The sequence below is a fragment of the Octopus sinensis genome, linkage group LG5, assembly GCF_006345805.1.
Source record: "Octopus sinensis linkage group LG5, ASM634580v1, whole genome shotgun sequence".
Lineage (NCBI taxonomy): Eukaryota > Metazoa > Mollusca > Cephalopoda > Octopoda > Octopodidae > Octopus > Octopus sinensis.
This window is the reverse complement of record NC_043001.1, coordinates 129,968,258-129,986,785: the sequence shown is the minus strand read 5'-3', so window position 1 is coordinate 129,986,785 and position 18,528 is coordinate 129,968,258. Positions and strand designations below refer to the sequence as shown.

The following is an 18,528-nucleotide window of genomic DNA, read 5'->3' as shown; positions in this document are numbered from 1 at the left end:
CATCTACAACAGCATTTACTTAAGAATATATCTTTGATTTAGGTGCAAAGCCTTTATCAAGAGAGGCGGCGAGCTGGCAGAAACGTTAGCATTCCGGGCGAAATGCTTAGTGGTATTTCGTCTGCCGTTACGTTCTGAGTTCAAATTCCGCCTAGGTCGACTTTGCCTTTCATCCCTTCGGGGTCGATAAATTAAGTACCAGTTATGCACTGGGGGTTGATGTAATCGACTTAATCCCTTTGTCTGTCCTTATTTGTCCCCTCTATGTTTAGCCCCTTGTGGGCAATAAAGAAATAGCAAAGCCTTTATCAAGAATAAAACTGACCTGCATTTTCTGGTTTATTATATATCTATTGGTTTTTATTTGTTTCAGTCTTTGGACTGTGATCATACCAAGGCATCACCTAGAAGGGATTAGTCAAACAAATTGACTCCAGTTCCGATATTTGTAAAGTTTAGTACTTATTCCATTTATGTCTTTTTGTTGAACCACTAAGTTACTAGGACAGACAAACCAAGACCAGTTGTCAAGTGGTCGTGGTGGGGGATAAACAAACATAAAGACACACACACACATGTACACATGACAGGCTGCCATATAGTTTTCATCTACCAAATTCATTCACAAGGCATTGGTTGGCCAGGAGTTATAGTAGAAGACACTTGCCCAAGGAGTAATGCAGTGGGGATGAATCTGAAAGCACATCCTAATTGCATGAGAAATCTTAGCAAAATAACATTACTAATATTGCTCATTGACGAGAATTAGTAGTACTAGTAACAGTTGTACAAACAGTTCTTTTGAATAATGCTAAAGACAGCCTTTAATTATTTGAGAAATATTAACAAATTGATATCAATAGGAACTTACTGTAGTAATATCTAATGATGACCAGTAAATGTTTTAAATGTGGTTTATGTCAATGACCACGAAATTTGTTCGATTGACGGCTTTACTTATTTACCATGTTGTTCTTTGCTAAACAAACTATTATATATTTGTGTAAGTCTCAAAGCAGTGAATGCAGAGCACTGGAAAAAAACCTACAAGAGGGCTTGTATATGCTTACTTAAGCTGCTCAAAATAGCAACTAAATCTCCCTCAAACCACAGCCTGCTGCATTGAAAAAGGGAGGACATATATTAGACATAGTCCGAGATATACTCTGAATAAGGCAGAAAAGTTGCTTTTGGATACTTTTTGGCTGTAGTTGAAAATATTTACTTGTGTTCTGACTTCATAGCTATGCTATTCTTAGGTGTCATCTGCTCTCAGCAGGTTGAATATCAAAGATCTTTATTCTAAGACCTATGATTTTTTGTTTGTGCAATTATGATCAAGGTGGGGGGTCTAGATCCATTCCATGCAGGATGGTTACAAGTCTGTATTTTGTCAAGGGAGTTCCATAGATGTAGCATACATCTTGTTGTTAGCCCTTTTAAACCATTGACCATATTGGCCTCCTCTGCCATTTCACTTAAGGGATGATGTCCCTTGTACAGCAAGCCTTTCAAAATTGCTGATGACTCACTTAGTTTTTGTACACTAGCTGAAGTCACTTACCATAGTATGGCCATTGGTGTGCACTACCAATTTTTGTGAGCCATAAGAGAGAGCTCCATAGGTTGGAGACCAGTGCTCATGACCATGACTGATGATACATGCTGACTAGTTCACAAAGGTATTTCTCTTTACATGATACACCAAACACTACTTCACATCAAGGGAGAGATAAGTACTTGTCTAGCACTGAGAACGGCATGAATGTCAAAATATCATATCTGCCCCACCAATAAAAGTTTCGAGCTTCATGCATCTGTAAAACAGACTTCATACCTCCGTGAACTTAGTTGTTGTTGTTGTTGATTTTAGTTAGCGCTGGTAGACTTAGTAGAGCACCTAACAAAATATTTTGCAGTTCAAATCTCACCAAGATCAACTTAGCCACGGCCTATAAAATCAATACCAATTAACCCTTTTGTTACCAACCCAGCTGAAACTGGCTCTGGCACTGTTGTACAAATGTCTTGTTTTCTTAAGGTTTCAATTAAAATCTTCCACCAAACCTTAGTCACAATTTATGTTCCTAATACAAGCTTAATGATAACTAAGTTATTTTACTAAATTCTTTGTTATATTTAAAGTAATTGAAAGAAACACAGAGCATCTCAAAATAAATACAGTAATGAAAGGGTTAAATAATCCAATAGATTTTTATCAATGGCTCAATCCCTTGAAGTTCTGATACTTAATGTCTGAGTATGGAAAGATTATTTTTGAAAACTGTGATTATTAACTTTGTTGTTTCTTTTGTAACAAAGTTGTCACTGTTTTACTCCCAGGCCAGCCTTGACCATGCAGTCCTATGATTAAAAACATTCCAACCATGACCATAGTGCAGGAGTGGCTGTGTGGTAAGTAGCTTGTTTACCAACCACATGGTTCTGGGTTCAGTCCCACTGCGTGGTACCTTGGGCAAGTGTTTTCTACTATAGCCTCAGGCCGACCAAAGCCTTGTGAGTGGATTTGGTAGATGGAAACTGAAAGAAGCCTGTCGTATATATGTATATATGTATGCGTGTGTGTGTTTGTGTGTTTGTGTGTCTATGTTTGTCCCCCTAGCATTGCTTGACAACCACGTGATGGTACCAGCAATATATTTCAAATCCAGATCCTTGGTTCAAAACAAACAAAAAATGTGACAGACTCTATATGGTCACAGGATCTGCTAAAAATAACAGCTAAATCTCTCTTAACTGACAGGCATCTAACTTTAAAATAATGCAAGGGTAAATGAGTGGAGGCGCAATGGCCCAGTGGTTAGGGCTGTAGACTCGCAGTTGGAGGATCGCGGTTTCAATTCTCAGACCAGGCGTTGTGTGTGTTTGTTGAGCGAAAACACCTAAAAACTCCCTGAGGCTCTGGCAGGGGCTGGTGGAGACCCCTGTTGTATTCTTTCACTACAACTTTCTCTCACTCTCTCTTCCTGTTTCTTGAGTAATGCTGCGATGGACTGGTATCCCGTCCAGCTGTGGGGAACACATATGCCACAGAAACCGGGAAACCGGGCCCATGAGCCTGGCTAGGCTTGAAAAGGGCGAAAAAAAAATGGGTAAATGATACATTAGATAAGGTAGTCCTAGATAACTCCATACCAGACAGGATAGTAATGGTTGAAATGATTTTAACCATGTCAGTTTTATCACACTTGAACTAGAGCTAAACAACAGCTCCCAATTCAAAAATAAAAGCAATGTAGGGTCTTGTACAGCATGAAAATGTTTTAATATTGTCTGCTTTCATCATCGATGTCATAACCATTATTATCAGAATTGTTAGCACACTGGACAAAATGTTTAGTTGTAATTCGTCCATCTTTACTTTCTGAGTTCAAATTCCGCTGAGGTCAACTTTGCCTTTCATCTTTTTTGGTGTCAATGGAATAAGCACAGTTGAGCACAGGGTTCAATGCAAATCAACAATATCAGAAGAAGGTTAAAAGGGAAACTAACTTTTATACTGAAAATGTGCAGTGGGGGCAAGCTAGAGGTAGTAGACAGCTTCTATTATTTAGATGACCAGGTTAGTAGTGGAGGTGGATGTTCTGAGAGCGTAGCTGTGAGAATAAGATTAGGCTGGGCAAAGTTCAGAGAACTCCTGTCCCTGCTAGCAACAAAGTGCCTCTTTCTCAGAGTGAAAGGCAGATTGTTTGATGCCTGTGTGCAAACAGTTATGCTGCATGGTAGTGAAACATGGGCTATAACAGCTGAGGACATGCATAGGCTTGAAAGAAATGAAGCCAGTATGCTTCGCTGGATATGCAATGTCAGTGTTCATGTTTGATAGAGTGTAAGCATCTTGAGAGAAAAGTTAGGCATAAGAGGAATCAGATGTGGTGTGCAAGAGAGATGACTGCACTGGTATGGTCATGTGATGTGTATGGGCAAGGGCAGCTGTGTAAAGAAGTGCTGATCTCTAACTGTGGAGGGAACCTGTGGTAGAGGTAAACCCAGGAAGCTAATGTTAAGATGGTGACGCATGATCTTTGAACTTAGAGCCTTACAAAGGCAATTACTAGTGACCGAGACCTTTGGTGATGTGCTGTGCTTGAGAGGACCTGTCAAGCCAAGTGCACCTGTACTGGTGGCATGTAAAGAACATCTTTTGAATGTTAGGCCTCATGGAGGCAAAGTAGCTGAGTTCGTTTTGAGTTTTGGGCCTCACAGAAGCAATGACCAAGACTTTTGGCATTATGTCATGCTTGAGAAGAAGACCCATCAAGCCAAGCAAAATCGCAATTGTGGCAGATACCAGAGTCACACAAATTGGCACCCATGCTGGTGGAATGTAAACATACCCCAGTGTCACACAAATGGCACCCATGTCAGTGGCACATAAACGCACCCATTACACTCTTGGAGTGGTTGGCGTTAGGAAGGGCATCCATCCGTAGAAAACCATGCCAAATCAGACTGGTGTCTGGTGCAGCATGCCAGCCCAGTCAAACCGTCCAACTCATGCCAGCATGGACAAGAGATGCTAAATGATGATGATGAAATATATTGTGTCAACGCACGATGACAAAGGAATAAATGATTATCTAACAAACTTTATCAGCTAAAATGAAATCCATAAGATAATCAGTTATTCCTTTGTCATTTCTCTTTCTTATTACCACTTTATACTTAGCTGACACTTCATTCTGAAGTATACATATATTGAGTTCTACACTGGGCTATTAGTCTCACAATGTCTAATCGAAATATCTCTTCTCTATATATATAAAACTGAGAATGTGTGTCTGTCTGTCTCCCTAAAACTTGAGAACTACACAACCAATTTCATTCAAATTTTACACATGCCTTACTTAGGGTCCGGGGAGTGTCATCGGCAAAAAACATTTTGAACTTTTTGCCTAGGGCGAGCCCACATCAATATCATATCTTCTCTACTACGATTCCCTACAACTTGAGAACTACACAACCAATTTCATTCAAATTTTACACCTGCCTTACTTAGGGTCCATGTAGTTTCATGGGCAAAAAAATGTTCAAGTTCTTGCCTAGGGCGAGCCCATAGAAATATCATATCTTCTCCACTATTTCAGTATTACGTGTTAAAAGTGAAACAAAAGCATTTCTCTATTTTATGTCAGATACTTTCACTTTAACAATAAAAATTAGAGATAATAATAACAATTGAATTATATGTAGTAAGTAATAATTAAAATCAAACTAAAGTATAATATAATCGTAACATAACAAAAGTAAAAATAGCTATTGGTATAAAATTGCATCAATGACTTGAACTTGAATAAGTGGTTTCACATGAATGGGAATAAATTAAAAATAGCGTGCAGAAATGGAATAGTCCTACAATTCCAGTCTGTTATATATTTTCAGTATTGTTATCACTAGCAATATCAAGATATAACTTTGTATTTTGTATTTTATGTGTAGATGTATATATATATAGATGTACATGTAATATGTAAACATATATATACACATATATACATGCACTAGCACTGGCAAAGACGGGTCATAATGCTAGTATATATATATATGAGAGGTATTGGTATCCAGAAGACCCAAGGTGGCAGGTAAAGCCATGTAAGTGCTACAGGAGGACCATAGACTCTGGGTTCAATAATAATATGAGTGAGGAGCCTGATGCAGATCTTGTGTGAGTATGTATATGTTAAATAAAATGAGACAACAAAGCCAAGGTTGTGTGGAATTTATAGGACATTTATAAAAAGAAAGGTAGTCTTACAGCTGTTTCTGGGATATTAGGGATATCCCTTCATCAGAGACGATGTGAGAGAGTTAACTATACTATTTCCCTCTTGTTACCTCTTTCATATCATCTCTGATGAAAGGATATCCCAGAAACAGCTGTAAGACTACCTTTCTCTTTATAAATATCCTATAAATTCCACACAGCCTTGGTTTTGTTGTCTCATTTTATTTAACACACACACACACACACACACACATATATACATACACATACATACATATATATATATATTAGAGATAAAAGCACTATTATGCAACTCAAACAGTGATAGACATAAACCAAAACATAAAAAACAAATAATATATATTTTTATAAAACATATAACTTATAACTAGATCTCAAAAAGTATAAAAGTGAATGATCAATTACTTATTACTTATTATACATTGATCATTCATTTTTATACTTTTTCAGATCTAGCTATAAGTTATATGTTTTATAAAAATATATATTATTTGTTATTTTTGTTTTGGTTTATGTCTATCACTGTTTGAGTTGCATAATAGTGCTTTTATCTCTAATTTATATTTAATATATTTATATTGTAAAATTTGATCTAATACTAAATTGAAATTTTCCCTGTAAGTTTGGAGTTATACTCCCTAATATTATTATTATTATTATCATTATTATTATTATTATTATTATATATATATATATATATATATAAAGTTAATCCAAACAAGAAAACACAAAAAGACAACAATGCGAGGATGTGGAACAAATAAAGTATTATTGGACGCTCAGGAAAGAAGGGAAGAAGGAGGGTATATATATATATATATATATATATATATACACACACACACACACACATATATATATATGTCTATGAACACAAGTATTCTTGCTTATCTTGTCACATACATCTAAATACTGTTCCAAAAGCCAAGTGTATAGTCCTCTATAAAATGGATGTTTGTCACTGTTATGCCATTTGTGTGCATGTGAGCCATACTCTCACACATATACACACACATGCACACACTTTTGGTCAACTCTATAAATATATATATTCTGTGATACAAATGTTCTTTTTATTTATTTATTTATTTATTTAAGTACAGATATGCTGCACACACGAAAAAAAGCTTTATTTCTGTGCTCTGGACAATGAAGCTACATGCTTATTTACTGTGTACTCTGCATGGTCAATTATTACTGTTATTTTTTGTCTTCTTTTTCTTATTGTGTTTTGAACAGAAATCTGGAACAGACCCAAACTAAACAATAAGCTGTGTTTATTTATCTATGAAGATAAACCAATCAATAGGCCTGCCACATACCCTGTGTTCAAACCCTCTGTCTCTTTTTCTCCCTCTCTCTCCACATGCACACGCACTGCACATACATACACACACACACATACATAAACACAGAGTTTTTTAGTGCTTTTTTCTTCTTTTTTTTATATAGCTCTGTCTAATAACTTGGTCAACTTTTATCCTAAACTGTCAATTATCTTCTGAAATTATCCCATTGTCACTTTTTGCCATTCATCAAGGAAGGAGCAGAGTTTATTTTACTTTCTCTTCTTTTAGTTTTTTTGTTTCTTCACACACACACACACATACACGTGCACACACATATACATATATATTTTCTTTTGTTCAGATTTTCTTATCTCAGTTTTCTCTCCCTCATTTCTCTCCCTGCTCTTTCTCCCTCTTTCTCCAAAAGTTATGGTCCCCTCGCTATTTTTATTTTATCCTTTCCCAACCCCCATTCCTTATTTGCCCATGAGACTGCTATCCAATCCATCATTGTTAATAGCAATAAGATACCCTAAATTTCTCACTCTGTCTTATCCATAAGAAATCTTTCTACTTAGCACTCTGACATTTTGCAGTCATACACTTATACTTAGAATGTATGCATGCTTACATGTCTGTCTGTTTGTATGCATGCATGCATGCATGTATGTATGTATGTATGTATGTATGTATGTATGTGTATGTATGTATGTATGTATGTATGTATCATTTATACCAACGCAGACACAAGCCAAAGTACATAGAGCTGCTGATATTCAAAATTATCCCTCCAGCAATTTCTCCCTTATTACTACTGGTCAGTAGCATTGTATCACAAAAGTAAAACTATCTTGATTAGTAGGAAAAGGAAGGAGGTGTGAAAGGTCATTGGTGTTTAGATGATTGGTGTGTGTGTGTGTGTTTGCGTGTGCATGTGTGTGACGGAGTGGGTGCATATCTATAGGTGTATGTGTTTGTGGATGTTCTTGGATACGTTTGAGTCATCAGCGAGGTAGAAAGTACATTAGTACCCAAATCATTCACACTTCAGTCTAATGTGTAATACTACTAAGCAGAGTCCCTTCTCCAAAAGCAGTCGTTGGAGCATGATTAGTTTACCAATTACTAATCGCATTTTATTGGTTTGGAGATGGCATAGGAAGTCTTTGATAGATCAAGTGCAGCAGTAGCCTTCAGCTACTCTTATCCTCAGACACAATGTCAGGCTTTAGTAGTGGTCACTGAAGTCATTAATTGTCCTTGCTTTGCTTACCTTCCTGCTCTACTCCTGTTGGTCACTTCCTCTGCTTCACCTCTCCCTCTCTCCCTCTCCTCTCTCTTTCTGTCTCTCATTCTGAACCTTATCTCTTTCCTTGACACCCACACCTTACTGCAGCCACACTGCTGGGCACTTCTAAAGTCCAACTGCCAAGGGATTAGTTGGTGACCAATCCTTTATAATAGCCAAAGCAGAATAAGGAAGATGGACATAAGGGAATGGGTTGGGTTCGGTCTGGCTGGGGTATGGAGATGTGACAATAGCTATATGCATGTTTGTATATGCTTTGATATATGCATTTATTACTCGCAGCATATCAATGTGATGGTGTAGGGTCAGCTTGCCTTGTGTTGCAGGTCAGAACAGAAAGTGAAAGTAAGGAAAGTGAAACAGAGGGACAGAGATTTATTTATGTAGTGGACATAAGGACATGGCTGGAGAAATTTCTCTCTCTGTCTTCCTTAATGGTTCCTTGCCTTTATACATATCAAGCTACTATTCTGAGAATAATAACAAACATGTGACTCAGCCATTGCTTCCCACCTTCTGCTGTACCAGTTTTACCCTCCTACTACTACTTCTAATTTCATCCACTAAACTTCATCCCCACCCACATCTACCCTAAGTAAGTAAGTCAAGTACAACTATAGTTGCTAGTTCCCTGCTCTCCTTGCTCGTTCCTCTTGTCTCACTCTCCCTCACATCTCTTCCCTCACATCCTGTATCCTCCCTCTACACCCAATCATTCTCTTCTGCATATTTCAAATGAATGAAAGCAAAGAGCCAGCTGGCTCCTAATAATTTTGGCATCTATAGGTCTCACCCAACTTCCATGTCCCTTACTTTTTTTGTCCCTTACTTTTCTGCACCCACACTTCCCTTATGCATATTTTTTTCCCTTCACTCCACTCCCATATTTAAAACTAGTGTTTAGTCAGTATGTATGGACAAGATGTTTTGGTTGAATTTGATGATAGATAAATGCATATATATATATGTATATATATATATATATATATATTATATATATATATACACACATACACATATATATACACACACACATATATATATACATACATATATTCATACATATATATATATATACATACATACATATATATATGTATACGCACATATATATATATGTATACGCACATATATATATATGTATACACACATATATATATATGTATACACACATATATATATGTATACACACATATATATATGTATACACACATATATATATGTATACACACATATATATATATACACATATATATATATATATATATGTATACACATATATATATATATATGTATACACACATATATATATATGTATACATATATATATATATATGTATACACATATATATATGTATACATATATATATATATATATGTATACATATATATATGTATTCATATATATATATATATGTATACATATATATATGCATACATGTATGTGTATATATATATGCATACATGTGTATATATATATATAATATATATATATGTATATACTAGCAGTATCACTTGGCGTTGCTTTAGAATTGGAATTATTGAAAAGTAAAAATTTTGCATTATGTAGGTTGTTATTCTCTTTAAGTGGACATTTTTCTGGTTGAAATACACAAAAAATGGCGACAGTCAAAAAATCGTAAAAAAATAGGGATTTTGATAGAAAAAAAGTACCTTTCTGATGTAAATAACTGTTGGTGTTAACATGGTCCAATTTGAATTTTTTCTTCTACGGAAGGAAGAGCAAGCCTTCTTCTATCATACTCTCAATTTTGGTCAACTTGTGCCGTAGGGTCTCGGAGGAGATAGTGCTAGTTGTAGGCTACCAAACCTGCCATACACAGACAACTTCAGCTTTATATATATAGATAATTGGTATGTGTTCACAAAGTCCAAACGATTAATACAAAAAAACCCTCCAGGCTACATCCCGAAAATTCATTTCTTTGCCAAATTTCTACAATGTCTGCGGCGATTTGTTTTTATATCTTGACTTTTTATTTTTCATGCAATTTACGCATGCTTGCATGCGTGGTGAACACAGTTCACGTCAAACAGCTGACTGAGTAAAGTTCACTATTCAATGCATGGGATAAGGCCTAAACAAACACATTATCGATTTTTGCACTTGCAAGATGAATTTCGGAACAGAAATAGCGCAGTTCAATTTTCATTCGCCTAAACTTTAAGTGACCCATTTTTGGTGGTTCTAAGATTTGTTGGCTAGGAGATGTGCCGGGAAATTAAACACCCAGATACACACACAGATACACACACAGACACACAAGTTGAGTTTTATATACATATATATATATATATATATAAAGTATACACACACATGACAGGTTTCTTTCAGTTTCCATCTGCCAGATCCTATCACAAGGCCTTGGTTGGCCCATATATATTTCTTTATAGCCTTGAACTTATTCTGTGAAGAATGTAATCACACCAGCGCCAGTTGAAGAGTGGTGATGAGGGGGCATCACAAATACAGACAAAAAGACACACACACACACACACACACACACACACACACACATACATACATACATACATACATACATACATACATATATAAAATATATATCTGTAACAGGCTTCTTTCTGTTTCTGTCTGCCAAATCCACTCACAAGGCTTTTATCAGCCAGAGGTTACAGTAGAAGACACTTGCCCAAGGTGTTATGCAGTGGGACTGAACCTAGAACCATGTGCTTAGGAAGCAAGCTTCTTACCACATACCAATGTCTGTGCCTATATATATGGTGTGTGTTAGTAAATAAATGATAGAAGCAAAACAATATAACTACATGTACAACAACAATAATTGACTTCTCAGTTTCATTATCATCCAGTATATAATATATATATATATATAGTATATATATATAGTATATATATATATAATATATATATATATATATATATATATATATATATATATATATACTCTTTTACTCTTTTACTCTTTTACTTGTTACAGTCATTTGACTGTGGACATGCTGGAGCACCGCCTTTTGTCGAGCAAATCGACCCCAGGACTTATTCTTTGTAAGCCTAGTAATTATTCTATTGGTCTCTTTTGCCGAACCGCTAAGTTACGGGGACGTAAACACACCAGCATCGATTGTCAAGCGATGTTGGGGGGGGCTACAAACACAGACACACAATCACACACACATATATATATATATACATAGACACGACGGGCTTCTTTCAGTTTCCGTCTACCAAATCCACTCACAAGGCTTTGGTTGGCCCGAGGCTATAGTAGAAGACACTTGCTCAAGGTGCCATGCAGTGGGACTGAACCCGGAACCATGTGGTTCGTAAGCAAGCTACTTACCACACAGCCACTCCTATGCCTAAATATATATATATATATATATATATATATATATATATATATATATATATATATATATATATAGATATATATATACATATATATATATTTATCTATCCTTTGTTGAAATATATAACTAGCATAATAAAAAAATTTTTAAATGGTGTCTGAGTAAAGTTTATTAAAAGATCTCCATTTCTCTAACCTCTTCGCCCTGCAGCTTCGCCCCCCCACCAACATACACTTCCAAACACCAACCATATTGATTTGTCCCACATCTGTATAGTATATCTCACATCTCCGTATCTTTCTAGATTTCTAATTGTATCTCCCTCTCATCCCTTACACCTTCACCTTGCTGAATGCATCAACAAACGAACCATGTCACTTCCATATCAACATCAGTTGCTACGATTTAGTTGTATGTTTGCCTTCTTTTGATGTTTTCGAACTCATCAAAAAATATATCACTTCATCATTCTCACCACCACCGATCTATTTGTAGTAACAAACTGTATCCATACAGTCATCAATCTATCTAACTTGATGAATGTTTGCATATATATATATATTATATATATATATATATATATATATATATATATGTATGTATCTATGTATGTATATCACACACATATATGTATCTATGTAATATATATCATATATAGATAGATAGATATATATGATAACCACTCTGCCGAGAGTGTAGTGGATGCAGTGGCACGTAAAAGCACCCACTACACTCTCGGAGTGGTTGGCATTAGGAAGGGCATCCAGCTGTAGAAACTCTGCCAAATCAAGACTGGAACCTGGTGCAGCCATCTGATTTGCCAGACCTCAGTCAAATCGTCCAACCCATGCTAGCATGGAAAGCGGACATTAAACGACGATGATGATGATGATGATATATTGCTCAGAGATTTATTATATATATACACACATATTTATATTATATATCTATATATAGGTCGTAAATTGCTCGAAATGAGGAATAGATGGACACCCGACAATTGATGAAGGGTCGTTCTTTATGTTACTTGTATTGTTTAACATTTGTTTTTCTCATTGTTCACATACCCAAGTTTGTCTTCATATTTCATGTTGTTTACGTTTTGTGACGTCCTGTACCCATATATGCATATATACATACATATATATATATGTAAGTGTGAACATATATGTATGTATATATGCACACACACACATATACATATATTATTTATATTATATATATATATATATATAATACAAAATGGGACAAGAACGCAAAACATTCGGACAACTAGGTGATACAAAAAGGGACAACAAAACATCCAGATAGACGATACAAAAAAGCAAGGACTGGTCTTTCAAAGCTTTCTATCCTCAGTCAAGAACCAGTTCATCCTCACAATTTCGGCTGATTAATCTTGAGATTGCTCCAATCTGGCTAGCCCCAAGGAAAAACTAAGCTATCAGCATTAGATTCCTTGGAAGAAAGCATCGAATGTATACAAAAACAAGGACGGAAAAACAGACAGTGTTACACAAATATAAATACAATATAAATACAATAAAAATGATAACAGGACATAACAACAGGTGTCTTTCGACTGGGGACGAATTGAATTAAGCTAGCATCTGTGGAAATGAAGTCTTACGGCAGAGATACAAAAATTTCACAAACACAGGGTCTGACTGTGATCCGTGCAACATCGATATTCTTCTCTGTGTTTGTGAAATTTTTGTAACAGCAATGATAATAATGGTTTCAAATTTTGACACAAGGCCAGCAATTCTGGGGAAAGGTTAAATCAATTACATTGACCCCAGTGCACAACTGGTACTTATTGTATTGATTCCCGAAGGATGAAAAGCAAAGTTGACCTTGACAGAATTTGAACTCAAAACGTAAGGATGGACGAAATGCTGCTAAGTAGCTTGTTTACCAACCACATGGTTCCAGGTTCAGTCCCACTGCATGGCACCTTGGGCAAGTGTTTTCTACTATAGCCTCAGGCCGACCAATGCCTTGTGAGTGGATTTGGCAGACGGAAACTGAAAGAAGCCCGTCGTATATATGTATATATATATATATGCGTGTCTGTGTTTGTCCCCCTAGCATTGCTTGACAACCGATGCTGGTGTGTTTATGTCCCCGCTACTTAGTGGTTCAGCAAAAGTGACCAATAGAATAAGTACTAGGCTTACAAAAGAATAAGTCCCGGGGTCGAGTTGCTCGATTAAAGGCGGTGCTCCAGCATGGCTACAGTCAAATGACTGAAGCAAATAAAAGAGTAAAGAGAGAGAGTTATGTTAGAGCTTATCCTAGTTTCTGAGGCATTTAAACAACTGAAAATAAGATACTCCTCTGCTGAATGTGTTGCCAATTCTTTGCAACCACCCCAACTCCCCATTTGCTGGTATTCATTTTCTCCCGAGTGTACTGGAGCATTCTGACATGAAGTACCTTGCTTTTTCTGTACTTGACATGGATAGATCAGAAATAAAGGTAGCTACAACTGTTTTTGAATGTCAAGTATAATTAAATACTGCTAATCGTTTTATCCACTGCTTTACAGCTTCCACTATAACGGAAAGCAGGAGGATAATACATTGTAATATACAGTATCAGGGCATATGACTAGACATTATTTTCTGCCCTTACCATGGTAAATTTCATACTGTGTCTGACAAAATATTAGTGGTCAAGTGTCCAGTATTTTTTCTACCATGTTCCATAACAAGTTTTACTTACAGTGATGAAGTCACTGCCCAGTATCACCTGCACTTTCTCTCTCATTTAGAAGCTTGTTCTAGTAATTTAAATTTCAATAAATATGTCACCCTGTACAGTGTGAGTTGAAATCCTGCTGGGGTTTATTTGATATGTAACTCACTTTCGATCAATAAAATAAATTACATAATCCTGTATTGGTGACCAGCTTTAATCTGGATTAATTCAAAATAGGGTTCAATGTGCCAATTCGTGTCAATGGATTTTACTTCTTTTCCTTCTCTATTTTACATTTATTTTCCACTGCTTGTATTCTTTCTTTTATTCTTTTACTTGTTTCAGTCATTTGACTGCGGCCATGCTGGAGCACCACCTTTAGTCGAGCAAATCGACCCTGGGACTTATTCTTTGTAAGCCCAGTACTTATTCTATCAGTCTCTTTTGCCGAACCACTAAGTGACGGGGACATAAACACACCAGCATCGGTTGTCAAGCAATGCTAGGAGGACAAACACAGACACAAACACACACACGCATATATATATATATACGACGGGCTTCTTTCAGTTTCCGTCTACCAAATCCACTCACAAGGCTTTGGTCGGCCCGAGGCTATAGTAGAAGACACTTGCCCAAGGTGCCATGCAGTGGGACTGAACCCGGAACCATGTGGTTGGTAAACAAGCTACCTACCACACAGCCACTCCTGCGGATTTATTTATTTTTCTTAGCACCCTGCTTCACAACAGGAAGTTCTTCTTACTAGTATACTAACCATTCCAATGAGCAAAGTTAAACTCCAATAATCTGCTAAATTTTTCAAACATTTGAGTTTGTATCCAAAACTGAATATCTTAGTGAAGTACATTTTAAGGATTACTCTTTTACTTGTTTCAGTCATTTGACTGCATCCATGATGGAGCAGCACTTTAAAAGGGGTTTTTTTAGTCAAAGAAATCAACCCCAGGACTAATTCTTTGTAAATCTGGTACTTGTTCTATTGGCCTATTTTGCTGAATTGCTAAGTTTTGGGGACATAAACACACCAACATTGGTTGTCAAGTGCTGGTGGGAGGACACACAAAGACACACACAAACATATGCATATATACATATGTATATTTTTATATATTTATATGTTTGTGTGTATACATACACACACACACACGTGTGTATATATATATACATATATATATGTATATATATATATATATACACACACATATATATATGTATACACACACACACACACACACACATATATATACATATATATATATACACACACAACGGACTTCTTTCAGCTTCTGTCTACCAAATCCACTCACAAGGCTTTGGTTGGCCCAAAGTGTCTATTGTAGAAGACACTTGCCCAAGGTGCCACATTGTGAAACTGAACCTGGAACCCAGAACCATGTGCTTGGGAAGCAAACTTCTTATCACTCAACTACACTGTTTATTATTTTTGTTGCTTAACCCCTGGGCTACTCTGCTTGAACATACCTGTCCAATTGTGACTATACTGCTGTGTTTGCAGAAATAATGTATCCAGGACTACATAATTCAATATATCATTTCTTTTTAAGATTGTAAGCTGTGATTTGAAGGGAGACTTGGCTATTGTTTGTAGCAAGACATGCATCCATGTTTTTCTTTGTTTTGTTTTTTTGGTAAAATTCAAAACCAATATTTAGGTATTTGTACATCTTTTATTCAACCACATATGTCCTATTTTGTTCCACTACCTTTTGATATCTTTAAAACTGTTTCCTGACTCCATAATCATGAACACTGGTTTTAGCAAATGTGATTGCTCAAGCTTTCTGTTTTGTAATTTTATTTACTACAAGATATTTTGTGTAGCGTTTAATGTTTAAAAATGTGTTGTTTCGAAAATACACAATATATTTGTACATATCTAACTTAATCACTCTTGTGAAACTATGTAATTTTTAAAGTACTTTTTTGATGCTAGTTAAAATTCTGCTTTTGTAATAAAGATCTGCTTGTAAAATGTTATGTGTATCCATGTTCACACTACCATTTGTATGTGTGATGACAGATAGAAAGAAAGAGAGAGTGAGAGGGGAGATGTACGTTGTTGACATGAGCATATGTATAAATACAAGTACTTAACTGACGTATTCAAAACCAGGCTGGAAGCTTACGCTTGTTTTCTTAAATATGGCATAGAGTAATTGAATATGTAAATGTTCACCTTCCTAAAAGAGCATTGATACATTTCAAATTTTTGACTTCAGAAACATCAAACATCTTTGTTAGGAAATAGTTTATCCACCTGGCAACTGATGTTAATTAAGTTGTTATAACACTAATTCTGTTTGTTATTGCTTTTAATTGATATAATTAATTGAATAGTTGGATATACAAAATTGCAAGCACATTAAGTAGCTAAAACTACTGTGTATGTTTATAATACCCTAGTTGTTAATTTGTATTATATATCATACACAATATGTAAACATAATATACGTACATATTATCATATGAAAACTCTCAGCTTATTTTGCTGGGTATGATGGAAAGTGTCAGCTGTCCACCGCCAGCACACTAAGGTGATACTCATTTACTGGTCATGCTTCAAGAACCCTGCGAAGAATTCTTGCAGTTCCAAGCAATGCTGATTTTTGTAGGTGTTCTACCTTCAAACTTGCATCAATTTTTTTCAGCCATATTGGTAGTTGAGTGCTGATACTTCCTAGTGCACCAATTATTATTGGTCTACTCTCTTCCTTGACCACAACCTTCGTATTTCCCACTTCAAATCATCATAGTTGTTTATATTTCCTTCTTTCACATAGATCCTGTTGTCACTAGGGCAAGCAATGTCCATTATCATACATGTTTCTTTTTTACTCACCACAACAATGTCCAGTTTCTGATGTCTGATCAGATGATTGTACTGGGTCATTGCATCCCACAGGATTTTGCAATTCTCACTTTTGGTGACTCCTGAAGTTTTCTCATACCATGTCCATGCTCTGTGTAGGCTGTTATTTCTACAGACCTCCCAAAGGATCATTCTTGCCACATTGTCATGGCATCTTTTGTATTCACATTGTCCCAATTTCAGGCATTTGCAAATGATGTGCCATACAGTTTCACCCCACTCACCACACATTCTTCAGTTGTCACTATCTGTTGCCTATTCTGCACTTCATATAGTTGGTCCTTATCACTTGTTCCTGAACTGCACATATGAAAGCTTTTGTCTCTATCTTTAGGTCACTCCTCCTCATCCATAGCCACTGGTCCTCTCTATAGCCACTTGGCGTTCACATCTCTTGCAAACTAACTGTGCACTTTCTTTCCCTTCCATGCTTTTACTGTTTTATTTTTGTTCATCATCATCATCATCGTCATTATTATTATTATTATTATTATTATTAAGGAGGCAAGCAGGCAGAATCATTAGCAAACCAGATGAAATGCTTAGCAGTATTTTGTCTATCTTCATGTTACGAGTTCAAATTCTGTTGAGCTCAACTTGCCTTTTATTCCTTCAGGGTTCAATATTGGGGTTGAGGAAATTGCTGGCCATGTACCAAAATTTGAAGCCATTACTGTTGTTGTTGTTTTGAAGGCAAAGCTGACAAAAACATGGTGCTTCAAGCAGAATGCTTTGTGGCATTGCTTTTTGGTCATCTCTTTATGTTGAATACAAACCCTGCTGAGCTCAGCTTTGCCACTCATTCTTTTAGGGATCAATAAAATAAGTATCAGTTGAGCACTGAAATCAATGTAATCAACTAGCCCCTCCCACAAAATTTCGGCCTTGTGCCTATAGTAGAAATATATTATTATTATTATTATTAGTCCTTGGGTTGTGGCATTTTGTCCATCTTTACATTCTGAGTTCAAATTTAGCCAAGGTCAAATTTGCCTTTCCTCCTTTCATTGTCAATAAATTAAGCACCAGTGCAACACTGGGTTGATGTAATTGACTAGGCCCCTCCTGCCAAAATTTCAGGCCTTGTGCCTTTCGTAGAAGGGATTATTATAGTCAATATTAGTCCTTGGGTTGCAGCATTTTATCTGTCTTTACATTCTGAGTTCAAATTCCACCAAGGTCAAATTTGCCT

At 36.1% G+C, this 18,528-nt stretch overlaps 1 protein-coding gene across 1 annotated transcript in view; it reads left to right on the top strand.

Moving 5' to 3' along the window:
• The window catches only part of LOC115212276 (protein fuzzy homolog), a 1,390,078-nt gene extending 1,387,663 nt beyond the window's left edge, over positions 1 to 2,415 (top strand). Inside the window, exon 5 of the mRNA XM_036503082.1 lies at positions 2,344 to 2,415. Coding sequence (XP_036358975.1) covers positions 2,344 to 2,370 — 27 coding nt within the window. The 3' untranslated portion in view covers positions 2,371 to 2,415. The remainder of the gene's footprint in view (positions 1 to 2,343) is intronic.
• The last annotated feature ends 16,113 nt before the right edge of the window (positions 2,416 to 18,528 follow it).